At 43.0% G+C, this 13058-nt stretch overlaps 1 protein-coding gene across 1 annotated transcript; it reads left to right on the top strand.

Moving 5' to 3' along the window:
• Positions 1-2522: 2522 nt before the first annotated feature.
• On the top strand, positions 2523-2906 carry LOC122566625. The gene has a single exon (XM_043724180.1). The coding sequence runs from the start codon at positions 2523-2525 to the stop codon at positions 2904-2906; it is 384 nt and encodes a 127-aa protein (XP_043580115.1).
• The last annotated feature ends 10152 nt before the right edge of the window (positions 2907-13058 follow it).

Here is a 13058-nt window from a genome sequence, read left to right as displayed (position 1 = left end):
CTCACAAAAGTATTCAAGCAGTTATAGATACCGTAAATAAATATATTATGTGTGTTACACGAAACATTTTGAAATTTCACGAGGATTGTAATAATCCTTTGCAGTTGAGGACTTTTTCGTTTCGGCAACTCGAGACTATTTTTCGTATATTTGGTGAATTTCTTACAGCTAACTTGAAATGATTTCGTATACAAATTAACGTATAAAACTATTATATTTTAATATTTTATGTACCCTTACATCTGAAAGAAGTAAATTTGTTAAATATTAAGTTCTGTATTGTTTCTTCGTATGGTATTTTATAAAACAATCGCCAAAATCCTCGGCTTGTCGATGCAGATATCACAATAATATATTGTTTAATGTCTTTCGCCAGGATTATTTCGTTGAGGGTAAACTTTACAAACCCTTTCGACTCCTGTTAGAATAACATGTAGCTTTCCATTCACAATCGGATTTCATCGAAACTAGAGATAGAGGTGGAAGCTCGATCACAAGTCTGGCGAAAATCTCTTCGCAATTGTTCAACTAAAGTTTTTACATACTTCGTTCGTTTCTCTGTTTTTTTACTGAATTATAAAGACTATAAGAATTAATTGAATATATCTCTAAACCGTCAAAAATAGCTTCTTACACTTCTTACTTCATCGCTATCTTCATCACTGCTCTCCTCCTCTCTATTGTTAAGTGTTTTATGAATAAAGATAATTTCGATGTTCAACAACGAAAAATCAAATTCATCTTCACTTGGACTGATTTCATTACCACATCCCATGCTTATGGGGCTCAAAAATTTTGGAAGTAATATTACTATTGCCACGACGATTGTCAAGTTCGGACTATCCCCGAAGACGTAATCCGATCCATGATGACGGATTAATATGAGATCAAAAAATCTTACAGCCATTTGAGGGGGTATCATTCTACACTTCATAAGATTATACATAAACAGCTTAGGAATCCACTCATGAAGCGATATTGCCATTGTCACGTAGGAAACACAAGAAAATGATAGATTGCCGGTGATCTTGTCACGTAAACTTGAGACTTAAGTTATAAAAACAAGAGGGTTGAGCCGTAACACAACTATTAATTTTCTTTTTATCAAGCTTTATTATGAATTTAATAATCACAATTTGATATACACTGAATTGACACGTATAAATCACAGTTTACTCCAACAACTTTATATAGAAGCTAGTTACACTGATGCGTACGTATAAGTTAAGTACGTGACTGGTCTAAGGGTAGAAACTCGGTAAAGAGATGTTGATTATTCTAAAGATAGAGAATAAGTGAAGTTTAGTGACGATGTTGTGACGGAGGAAAGCTAATGATGGGTGTGTCTAAGGACACAGGATGAGCTGATTCGTTAAGGACAATTTTGGCTAGGAAAGTGAGGGCAATAGACATTGCTTTTGATTGGATAATAAGAAGATTGGTTGGTGGACTAGGAAGGGTCTTACTTAGCCGCACTCGAGAGAAAGTTGCTAACGGAAGATACCGAACGTAAGAAAAACCAACTTTCCTGTATCTTCCCGTATTAAACAATAAATGTAAAGGACACTTGAAATAAAAGATGCTTGTTTGGTCTGAAGGAACTTAACTATGAAAATGCCAAGATTTATGGTGGGTCTTTAAGACTATTGAGGGTACCCAGTAAGGATGTGTAGAAATCTGGCTGCCATCTTGCCCGCGGTGTGTAGCCTGGTCTCTGATGTGGACTGAGATGTGGTTGATGTCACAATATCCTCGCGTCGTAGTTCGAACGTTTCACAAATAAGGTGAAGAAATTGAACTTTGTATATGGTAATAGAATTTATTATACAAATCCAACAGAGTGACGGCTCAAAGTGTTACAACAGATCCGACATCAGTCGAGTGCTTATTTGGGAGGGTCTTTATACTGAGGTTTTAGTACCCCTGGAGGGGTTGTCGTCTGGTGTATCTCAGAGGCGGCTATTCCGTTACTGTTTGGTTATTGTTTCGATGACTGTGGCATGCAGGATGTCTAGCCTATCCTATTACTGTTTCTGAGCGTGTTACATTCCCCCCTTTTTAGATTCGCTTTGCTCCGTTGAAGCGTATGGCTCTGGTGGGTCGTCTGATTTGAATGATTCCGTCATTTCATCATGATCTTCATTTTCAGTAATGTTTTGAAAAGTGACCGTCCCATGGTCCCTGGGACGTGATAGTGGAGGCGCTGGAACGCTTCGAGGTACCCCCCTACCTTGTCCGTGTCATTTGAACGACAGGTGGGTCGCCTATAAGGACAACAGCGAGGAAGAAGCGCGAAGGTCGGTCGAGAGGGGGGTCCAGAGGGTTCTGTGTTGGGACCCATCCTGTGGATTACGGCATATGACTCGGTCATTCGCTGCCCCCTGCCTCCGGGCACGGGCATCGTCTGCTACGCTGATGACACTTTGGTCCTGGCCGAAGGACGATGGTTTTATGAGACTCTGCAATTCGGCGAGGTCGCCGTGGCGTGCGCGGTTCGCGCCATTCAGGAGCTGGGCTTGAGCATGTCACCTGCCAAGTCCGAGGCCATGTGGTTCTTTGACCAACACCGTAGAAGAATCTCTCCTCCTGGCCTCTGTGTGAACATCTGCGGAGAGGAAATACAGGTGGCGCTCCAGATGAAATACCTGGGCATCACGATTGACAGCCAACGGATGTTCGGGCCGCACTTTGAGCTCCTGGTCCCTAAAGTGACGGCCGCAGCCAACGCCTTATGCGGCCTATTACCAAACATTGGCGGGGCTGGAGTCGAAGTTCGTCGACTGTACGAGGGAGTGGTTCGATTCAGGGTCCTGTACGGGGCTCCGCTGAGTGCGGAAGATCTGCCAAGTAGTCGTAGTCTTCGTGACGTCAGCAAGCAGGGAGGACGCGTGCGTGTCACTCCGTAGTCTATGACTGAAATCTCGCGGATAATCGAAGAATTTGGACAATAAAAGTGTAAGAAAGTGAAGTGATAGTGCCCTGGAGTAAAAGTGAGTATAAGAACTAGTGGAGTTCGCTTCATTAGAAGCGGAAAAAAGCAAAAGAAAACTGTTGTGGTGGCTAAGACAGAGAGGACGCCATCTTGGGACGCGCGACTAGAGCGCCGCCGCACGGGCTACGTGTGAACTGGGCAGTGGCGGCCATATTGGGGTCTGCGCCGAAAACGCCGCCACAAGGGCTATCAGCGAAGCTGCCCAGCAGAGCGGAAGCAGCCTTACCGATGGTGGCAGACCGTCGCGCGGAACATTTAAAAGTGCAGTGACAAGTGCGGGGGAGAAAAAGCGGTCATCTTGTGCCGTCATTACGCCTTCGGACTTAGTCGCGTGTGCAAAAAATAATACGCCGCTGGACGTAGAGATTGTGCGGGGAAAACAACACGCCGCTGGACTTAGTGTCTGGGAACTGAGATGTCTGCACGAGGACAGACTCCACCCGCCACACAGGCAAGGGTGATCTTGCAACCCCTAAAAACACAAGAAATGGAGGAACAGAGCCCGGAGATGAAGAAGAGGAAGAGGACCGAGGAGGAAGATAAGGAAGCGAAACAGCAAGATTCGCGACCGATAAATGAAAAAACCCGGCCGGTACCCGACATTAGGGTACAGGCTGGGGAAATAGAAAGTAAAGTGTTAGCCTTCTGCCTTGATCCCAGTAAGAAGGTAAACAAGGACCAAACCGCAACAATCATGCGGTTCTTTAAAGACATGAGAGGAATTGTGGAGGAACTCCTGCCCCACGATAGGTTATGTGGCGGCACTCGACAACACAAATACCGCCACTCGAGACTAACTAGCAACAGACGACGGTAGTGTAGTGGTTAGCGCCTTAGGTTACGAACGTTCGGATCCCGGGATCGAATCCCGGCGACCGAAGTCCGATTTTTCTTCCACGATTCTTAAATAGGAAGAAAAATACTGCAGTACCCCAACAGCGGCGGCATCTACAACCAGCAGCTACTAATACCCCGGACAACACACATGCACAGTGCCACCTCAGTTATCTGACCGGTAAGCTAGAACAGAGCACCGGCTCAGAAAAGAAAGATAAGGAGATACTGAGCGCGGTAAATAAGTCGCTGCAAGCCAGCAAGCGGCTGAAGACAGCAGTAAAGAAAACCGGCGAGGACTGAACAAAAGCAGCCCTCCTACGCGGTGAAGGTGAAAATGACCAGCAATACGGTCGGGCAGAGCGCTGTAAAACCACCGAAGAATGTGGTAATAATCCGCCCAAAGGCAGCGGACAGCGAGATAAAGACGAGTGAGGAAGCGAGGGAGGCGGTGTTTACCTTGGTAAATCCCCGTAAAAAGGGGATGCAGGTTACCGCGGTAAAGAAGATCAGCGGAAACGGCCTAGTCGTGGAAACGGCGAAGCCGGAAGGACTAAAAGCGTTCACGGAGAACGCGAAATTAAAGGAGGCTGGCCTAAAAACCAGCACTCCACAAAAAAGACAACCCCGGGTGATCATACCACGGGATATTCCAGAGAAGGAAATAATGGCCTGCATGAAGAAGCAGAACCAGGACAGGCTAAAAGAAGAGTACGTGGAAGTCATCAAGTTCTGCTTCAGGACTGGCCGCAAGGACTCCCAGGAAACCAACTGGGTAATGGAAGTACTCCCCCAGGTAAGGGAAAAATTGTTAAGGGGAAAAATATACATTTCGTGGAACGCGTGTAAGGTCCGCGACTATATCGCGGTCAGTCGCTGCTACAAATGCCAAGGATACGGGCACGTGGCAAAATGCTGCCGCGTAAACTATGAAATCTGCGCGCACTGCGCGGAGAGCGGACACAGCACAAAAGAGTGCAAAAGTAAGGAGAAGAACGCCAGCTGCGTGAACTGCAGAAAGGCAAGAAAGAAGGGCGATCACGCAGCCTCCAACGTGAACTGCCCTATGTACAAGAAGGCGTTGGAAATAGCCGTTTCCAGAGCAAAATATGAATAGGGCGATAAACAATGACGGAAGAGGACGTGGGAGAAAATGGGGAATACGGATTCTGCAGCATAACATGCAGAGATCCAAAACCGTTCCCCACGAGATCAGGACGCAGATGGAAGCTGATGGCGATGAAATCTTGCTGATGCAAGAGCCATACAGCATCGACGGAAAGATACCTGGACTCGGAACAGGAATCGCGATTACCTGTCGAGGATCGAAAAACGACCCGCCAATGGCGGCAATTGGAGTCAAGTCCAAGCACCTAACGCCACTCGAAGTTGCCGAACTCTGCACAACGCACTGCTCGTGTGTACAGGTAAGTGACGAAGAAGTGGAAATCTACATGATAAGCCAGTACCTTCCGCCGACCGAGAACATCGAGATCGGCATCAAACAACTGGACAAGGTACTGAGGAGTCTCAGAGGAAAGAAAGCCATTGTAAGCCTAGACTCCAACGCAAAATCACCTTTGTGGTGCAGCAAGGCCATCGACGACAGAGGAGAGGCTCTCGAGGTCATTATTGCGCAATACGGCCTCCATGTCCTTAACCAACCGGGACAGGCTCATACATTCGAGACGACTCGAGGGCGATCGAATATTGATATAACAATGGCGAGTCCAGAAGCTATACCGCTCGTGAAAGATTGGAAAGTTCGCGAGGACGGAACCTCCAGTGAGCATAGGATCCTGGAGACGCGCCTGGATTTCGAAGAAAGGAGTACCCCGCCGCAGCTTCAGAAGAGAAGATACAACACAATGATTGCCGACTGGGAGGTGTTCCAAAGAGTTGTCGCGGAGGAGAAAGAGGCACTCCGAGAAACAACTCTCCAGCAGGCGGATGACGTCGAACTAATGGCCGAACGAATGCAGGAAGTCCTAATAAAAGCCTGCGACGCAGCCATTCCAAAGAAGAAATGGCACTATAGGTCAGTGCCATGGTGGATGCCCGAACTCACACGAGCAAAGAGGAACACGTACCGGACAAGAAGAAGATACCAAGGGGCTAGGGACCCCGCAACGAGGGAACAGGAAAAGCTGCGGTACAGGGATACTAGGAAAGAATATGTAAAAGCGATTACGAAACCAAGATACGAAGCTGGCAAGAATTCGTATCGAAGGAAGGCAATAAAGAACCCTGGGGCATCGCCTACCGAACGGTTACGGGTAAATTAAGAAGGGAAGACACAGTGTCGACTCTGCGGATGCCACAAGGAGAAACCTCCAACTGGCGAACGACTGCGGAGGCGATGCTGTCTGCCCTGTTGCCCGACGACCAGGAAGATACGGACACGCCGGAGCAGGCAGTAATCAGGCGTGAAATGATGTCGAAGACACTCCAGAGTTTCGGTTCGAAGAACTCGGTGGCGCTGTGAAACGACTAACGAAGGGGAAATATCCAGGACCCGATTTAGTCGAAGCGGAAGTAATTCAACGCGCCCGGGGAGGAATTCACCAAGAGCTCCTTAGGCTCATGAACGGCTGCCTTACCTGGGGGGTCTTCCCAAGGAGATGGAAAATGGGGAACGTCATCACCATCCCGAAGAGACCAGAACGGGACAGAAGTAGCCCGAAGTCTTACAGGCCAATCTGCCTGCCGTCTATGGTGGGCAAGTTGCTCGAAAGACTGATGGCTGCTAGGATGGCGACCATTTTTCATGAACACGTGTTATCCTCGGATCGACAATACGGCTTTCGTCCTGGGAGATCGACGGTGGACGCGATCACCAAATTCCGCGAGAAAGTCGAGCAAAAGAGCGAGGAAAAGTACGTCCTCGCAATTGCACTCGACATATCTGGAGCCTTCGACAATGTATGGTGGCCGAATGTAATGCACGAACTGAAGAGAAGAGGCTGTCCCGACAACCTATATCGGTTGACGAGGAGCTACTTTTCGGACAGCACCGTGCAAATCATTGGGAAAAATGATACAATCAACAAGCCCGTTACGGAAGGATACCCGCAGGAATCGGTATTGGGTCCAAACTTCCGGAACCTGATATTTGATGACCTGCTGGCCGAATAGGTTACGAACCGATCGCGTACGCAGACGACACAGTGACACAGCGACACAGAAGGAACTACAAGAGAAAGGACAGGAGGTAGTCGCACGCGTTTCTACCTGGTGCAATAGGATCGGTGGTCTTGCCTCGTCAAAGGCAAACTTGACGCGGAAAGACCACCGATCATCAAGATCAACGGCAAGAGCATAAGAATGGTGCAAGCGATAAAGTACCTGGGAGTGTACCTTGAAAGTGGCCTAAAAATTAACAGGCATGTGTACGAAACAACGCAGAAGTGCCAGAAACTATTCGACAGTCTCGCGAGAGTGGCCAAGGCGAAGTGGGGGCTCGGACACGCGGCCATGCGTACCTTGTACAAAGGGCTGTTCGAGCCGATAACCACGTACGCCGCGGCTGGCTGGAGCGACCTGTTGAATGGAAAAACTAGGAACATGCTTATGAGGTCACGGAGGATGGCACTACTCCGAGTGACGAAGGCCTATAGAACAACGTCAAGAGAGGCACTACAGGTTATCGCGGGGGTCATTCCGATCGACCTCCTAATCGAAGCCAGAATCAGAATATATCAAAAGAAAAAAGGACGAGACGATGCAAGCAGTGAAAAAGCGATCGTCAAAGAAGCTATCCAGAAGTGGCAGGAACGCTGGCAGACCACGCAGAAGGAAAGAACAACTTCGGCAGCGTCAAGGACAGGCTTGAGAACCGCTGGGTAAGACCTGACCACTACATGACACAGTTCATTAGCGGCCATGGAGACTTCAACAGGAAGCTCAAGACGTTCTGTCTGAGCGAAGTGAACACATGCGACTGCGGTGAAGAAGAAACCCGTCAACATATCCTCGAGGATTGCCCAATCTTCGACGAAGATCGTCAAAAACTGCGGAATGCAATACAAGAACTAAACTTGGACTGCCCAGAAGAAAAGTGGGAGTTCGTAACAAAGGACGTATACCCCCACTTCCGCCAGTTCACAAGGAGCGTTCTGCAGGCAACCGGGTGAACAGATAAGCCAGCATCTGAGAAGAAGTCTAAGACTGGCTGGAAGGACACCCGAGCAAAGCAGAGAAGCAACATGAGCAATAGCAACAACAATAACAACAACAACAACGAAGACGAAGACGACAACATAAAACCTGGAATCTGCCGCAACACAGGACTCAAGAAAGGAAAACCAACATAAAAGAGCACGGGCCGATGCGTAAAATGCTCCGTAAAATGGAGCAAAAAGAACGCTTAAACGTCGAAATATCTCAATTAGGAAGGGAACAACAGTTAAATTTCGTGAAAATCGGCAAGAGATTGCACTTTGCGAGTTGCGGGGATTGTTTCGACGTTAAAAAGATCGTGCACTGCATTCGGCCTGTAAAATGGAGCAAAAAGAGCGTTTAAACGTCGAAATATCTCAGTCAGGAACGAAATAACAGTTAGATGTCGTGAAAATGGAGAGATGAATGCATTTTGCAAACTGCAGGGCATTCTTGAACATTAGGATATGCGTGCACTACATTCGGCGTGTAAAATGAAGCAAAATGAGCGCGTAAACGTCGAAATATCTCAATTAGGAACGAAATAACAGTTAAATTTCGTGAAAATCGACAAAAGATTGCATTTTGCGAGTCGCGGGGATTGTTTCGACGTTGAAAAGAGCGCGCACTACATTCGGTATGTAAAATGGTGCAAAATGAGCGCTTAAACGTCGAAACATCTCAATTATTAACGAAATGGCAGTTAATTTTCGTGAAAATCGACAAAGGATTGCATTTTGCGAGTTGCCGGTATTGTTTCAACGTGTCACGTCTCGCGCTCCGCACGTGCCGTAACGAAACTACAATATGTAAATAACGCGAGCGGTGATTCGAACACACAATAAAATGAAAATAAAATAAAATAAAAACACTAATAAAAGATTAATTAAAGGTAGATGCGCGTAACACTATTACATAAGGGCGACTAGTAGACTAACAAATAAGGATGTACATATATATATAAGAAACGCGAAAATACACTGAATAGAATCAATTAATAAACTGAAAGTATATTTGGGCCATTAAATAATACTGATGAATGAACCGAACGAACCGCGAACCGATCAAAATAAAGAACGAATGTATGCGACGTAATAGCAAGGAAAATAATACGAAATAATAGAAATATACACTTTAACGAAATAGTAAATATAGTAAAAACAACATAACATGTACTAACTAACAAACCGAGCGAGCCGCGAACCGATTAAACTAATCAAGAATAAACTATGATTTGATAACTCGATTAAGGATAAATTGTGATCTGAAGAACCAATTAATTAAAAACGACTCGCAAACTAATTAATAAATCACGTCTTGATATTATACCGTAATAACATAATATACAATCAAAATAATCTAAGATTTGACAATTCAAACTACAATTTGAAATTCTATCAATCAAGAGCAACCCGCGATTTGAACAAACTAATTAATAAACTATGATTGGATACTATACTAAAAATAATTTATGATTCGACAATTCAACCTACGATTCGAAATTCAATTAATCAAGAACAACTCACGATTTAAATAAATTAATAAACAAACTATGATTGAATATTACACTAAGAATAATTTATGATTTGACAATTCAAACCACGATTCGAAATTTAAATAAATTAATTAACAAACCACGATACGATACTACACTAAGAACGATCTATGATTTGACAGTTGGATAAATTACGATCTAAGATTTTAATCAATCAAGACTAACTCGCGATTTGAATAAATTAAGAAATTAAACAAGGAAGGGAAAAGGAACGGACCAGGAATACATATTTTAATAACAAATGTGAAATACATAAAATATATATATATATACAAACTACAAATTAACTTGCGTAACTAGAAGAAGATACAATATCACATTATTAAAAATTAAAAAACTGATTCCACGGGAAACTACATCGTGGGGAAAATATATAAATATTTATATGTGTGCTCTATATTATTAAATCGAACAATTAATAATCTAGAAAAGAACAAAAAACAATTAAAATACATAATACTACTATTATTGAAACTAGTTAACATGTTAGTAAATTTAAAGAAACTATATATAAAAATTATATTGTAAAGTATATATATATAATGTGTGTGTGTTTTATATTATTAAGCCAAACAATCAATAATCTAATAAATATAAAAAAAATACAATACACGAAATTACATTATTAAGATTAACTAACATTTTAATATTAAAAGAATTCCATACGAAGTTACATCGTGAGACACATATATGTCGGAGATGTAGAGACATCGAACATTTCTTTTGGAATACTTAGGCTCGAGGTGACGTAACTGGTCGCTGAACGTAGCCACGGTCACGGGATGAACGTTTAACTTGGCAGAAGAAGTTCCGATATTGAGGGACACGCTGTATTAACGGACAAGTCCCGGCCAGGAGCAATGTCGGTTCTATGCAGGACGGCCTAGCAACGGCGCCTGGAATTTTGTTGATATTTCTAATCAATATGTAATTGACAAATGAGATCCAGGCAGTCTTTTATTGAGATCTCCTTGAAGAGTTTACGGATATCGGGCAGTCACTCTAGAAGATACCAAGAGATTGAGCTAACGTAATTTGCGATAGAGAGTAAATACAAACTATTGTACAAAGAGTTTCCCGTTGACCGTGGATTCGTTTGAACCCAAGAATTTTGTTAAAAGCTTAAGTTAAATAATGGATAAACCAAATAAAGAATTAATACGCGCCCACAATTCAAAAGATGATTCAACACGAAATTCCAACAATAATTCGACATATATATAGAGAGATAAATGTCGGGGATGGAAGGACACTGGAGCCTCGCCTTTGGAACTGTGAGAAAATCCCGTAATATTGTAATCTAGATTCTATTATAGCTGTAATTAAACAATTGTCATTCAATCCGATTGTATTTGTTCGAGATTTATGATAGTGGGATTGGGTTCGAGGTGACACAACTGGTCGCCGAACGTAGCCGCGGTCACGGGATGGACATTTTTCCTCAGAGGTGTCAATATAATGGGATACACGTTGTATTAATAATCAAACTCCAAGCAGAAATTGCAACGGCGATTGGAACCTTCTCGAAGCTTCGGACCAGTATATAACAAACGAACGCAATCGTCAAGGAAAGAAAATTTCCATCAGTCTATTATTCGTGCGATCGTCTTGAAGAGTTACACATCGAGAAGTATATACAGAGCGTCCCATTAATCGTGTTTGCGTGTTAAAGTATTTTACGTTTAATAAAGAGTTATTCTGTTGACCGTGGATTCGTTATCGAACCTAGGATCATTGCTATTAGCGTCTCGAGTATCTAATTACCACGGTTACTTGTCGATATCTGTAACAATCGAGTTTGCATTAGTCAATATCTTCTCTATTGCATAACGACAAAGTCTAACCATAACGAAGATTCGTTTCACGCCCTTTAACCCCAACCCTAATCATAATGCGAATCCGACATATATATATCCAAAAAATCTGCATCGAACATAATCAACACAAATGTCACACAATTCTTCGTTCTTGCTCACGACACTTCACACGTTGACTACGTCTTCTGGGACCACACACACACATTTTCGAAACCCCTCTTCCTCTTGCGCTGAAATGACGCATGTAGTGAATAAAAGATGAGTGACGCAAGACAAATTAAAAATAATAAAACAAAACAAAGTACGCACTGGGACGGTCTGCATAAGGAACCTTTGACGAAGACACCTCCGTATTTACCATTTAAAATCATAATCACAAAACCTACACTGGAAAATAATAAATCAAATCAACTACTGGAGGCAATAATCAGATGGAAATATTAACCAAATGAGTAAAATAACGTCAAGACACATCTCACGAAGTCTCTCCATGTACTGGGAGCATACAGCAGAGAAGATCGCTCTGACCACAAGAGCAGTGACACAGGAGAATATCCAGGACTCCGGCAGAAGTCTCCTCAGGGAAGCAAGCCTTCGCACAGTCATCTGGATCGTCTTCACGAGCCGCCTACACATTTTTGGAATCTCTCCTCCTCTTGCGCTAAAACAATGCATACAAGATCAGGCAGACAAAAGGACGAAAGTTAAAATAAATGAAATAATACATACTTGTACAGGTTGGACAAATGCAGATACTTCCATGTCCATAACCAACATAACCTGCACCCACAGAGGAAAATATATAAACCCCAATAAACTAAAATATCGAGGAAAGTAAATAAAAACCAACACTAAGAATAATATATTCGATTTACAATACCGAACAAACTTAAAATAAATAAAATAAATATTAAGAATAATTTATTCGATCTACGATATCGAACATAACCGCCAAAACTACGCACCATCACGCACAAACACACATTAAAACTCAATGCCGTGTTCACAAACGAAAATGTGAACTATTACATAGAAACAATCAAATGGACGAAACAGCGTTGGAAATAGGACAAAATACCGAACAAACCGTCGTATGACAGTCACCCAGCGGGGGATTTGATTATAAATAAGCGTAGCAACATAGAATTAAGACACTTGCTTGTTAGACACTTAGTTATTTGTTTGATACACTTGCTTGTAAGACACTTAGTTATTTGTTTGAGACACTTTTCATGGAGTTACACTTGTTAGAGACTTCTTGTTTGAGTGAGACTTTACTTACTAGTTTGATAGAGACTTCTTGTTACTTACACTTAGTTACTTGTTTGATTGACTTCTTGTTTAAGAGACTTGTTTGTTTATACAGACTTATAGTCAATTAGTTTCTTTGTTCGATCGTACGTGATTAATTTGTTAAAACCGAGTCGCGAAAATCTTTTAAGAGTTAGTAAAAATCGAGTTAATAAAATTGTAACTGTGTGCCGCAAGTTCAATGTATATCGCGATTAAATTAATAAATAAACTAAAATTAAATCAAGACTTTATTAATAATTACACAACGCGCTAACCGCGTCAGCGGAACCCAGGACCTTCAACATTTTTGAGCATAATACTCAAGGTAAGAGATCAAACTTATAAATTTTCTCTCTTCTCTGATAATTTCGCGATATCCGGATACGGGACTAAACCCGCGTCACCTACA

Source organism: Bombus pyrosoma, linkage group LG4 (assembly GCF_014825855.1).
Source record: "Bombus pyrosoma isolate SC7728 linkage group LG4, ASM1482585v1, whole genome shotgun sequence".
NCBI classification, from domain to species: Eukaryota; Metazoa; Arthropoda; class Insecta; order Hymenoptera; family Apidae; genus Bombus; species Bombus pyrosoma.
This window is presented reverse-complemented; position numbering and strand designations above follow the sequence as displayed.

Coding starts and splice junctions, on each gene's coding strand:
- LOC122566625 (XM_043724180.1), top strand. CDS start 2,523: ATGTCACCTGCCAAGTCCGAGGCCATGTGGTTCTTTGACCAACACCGT.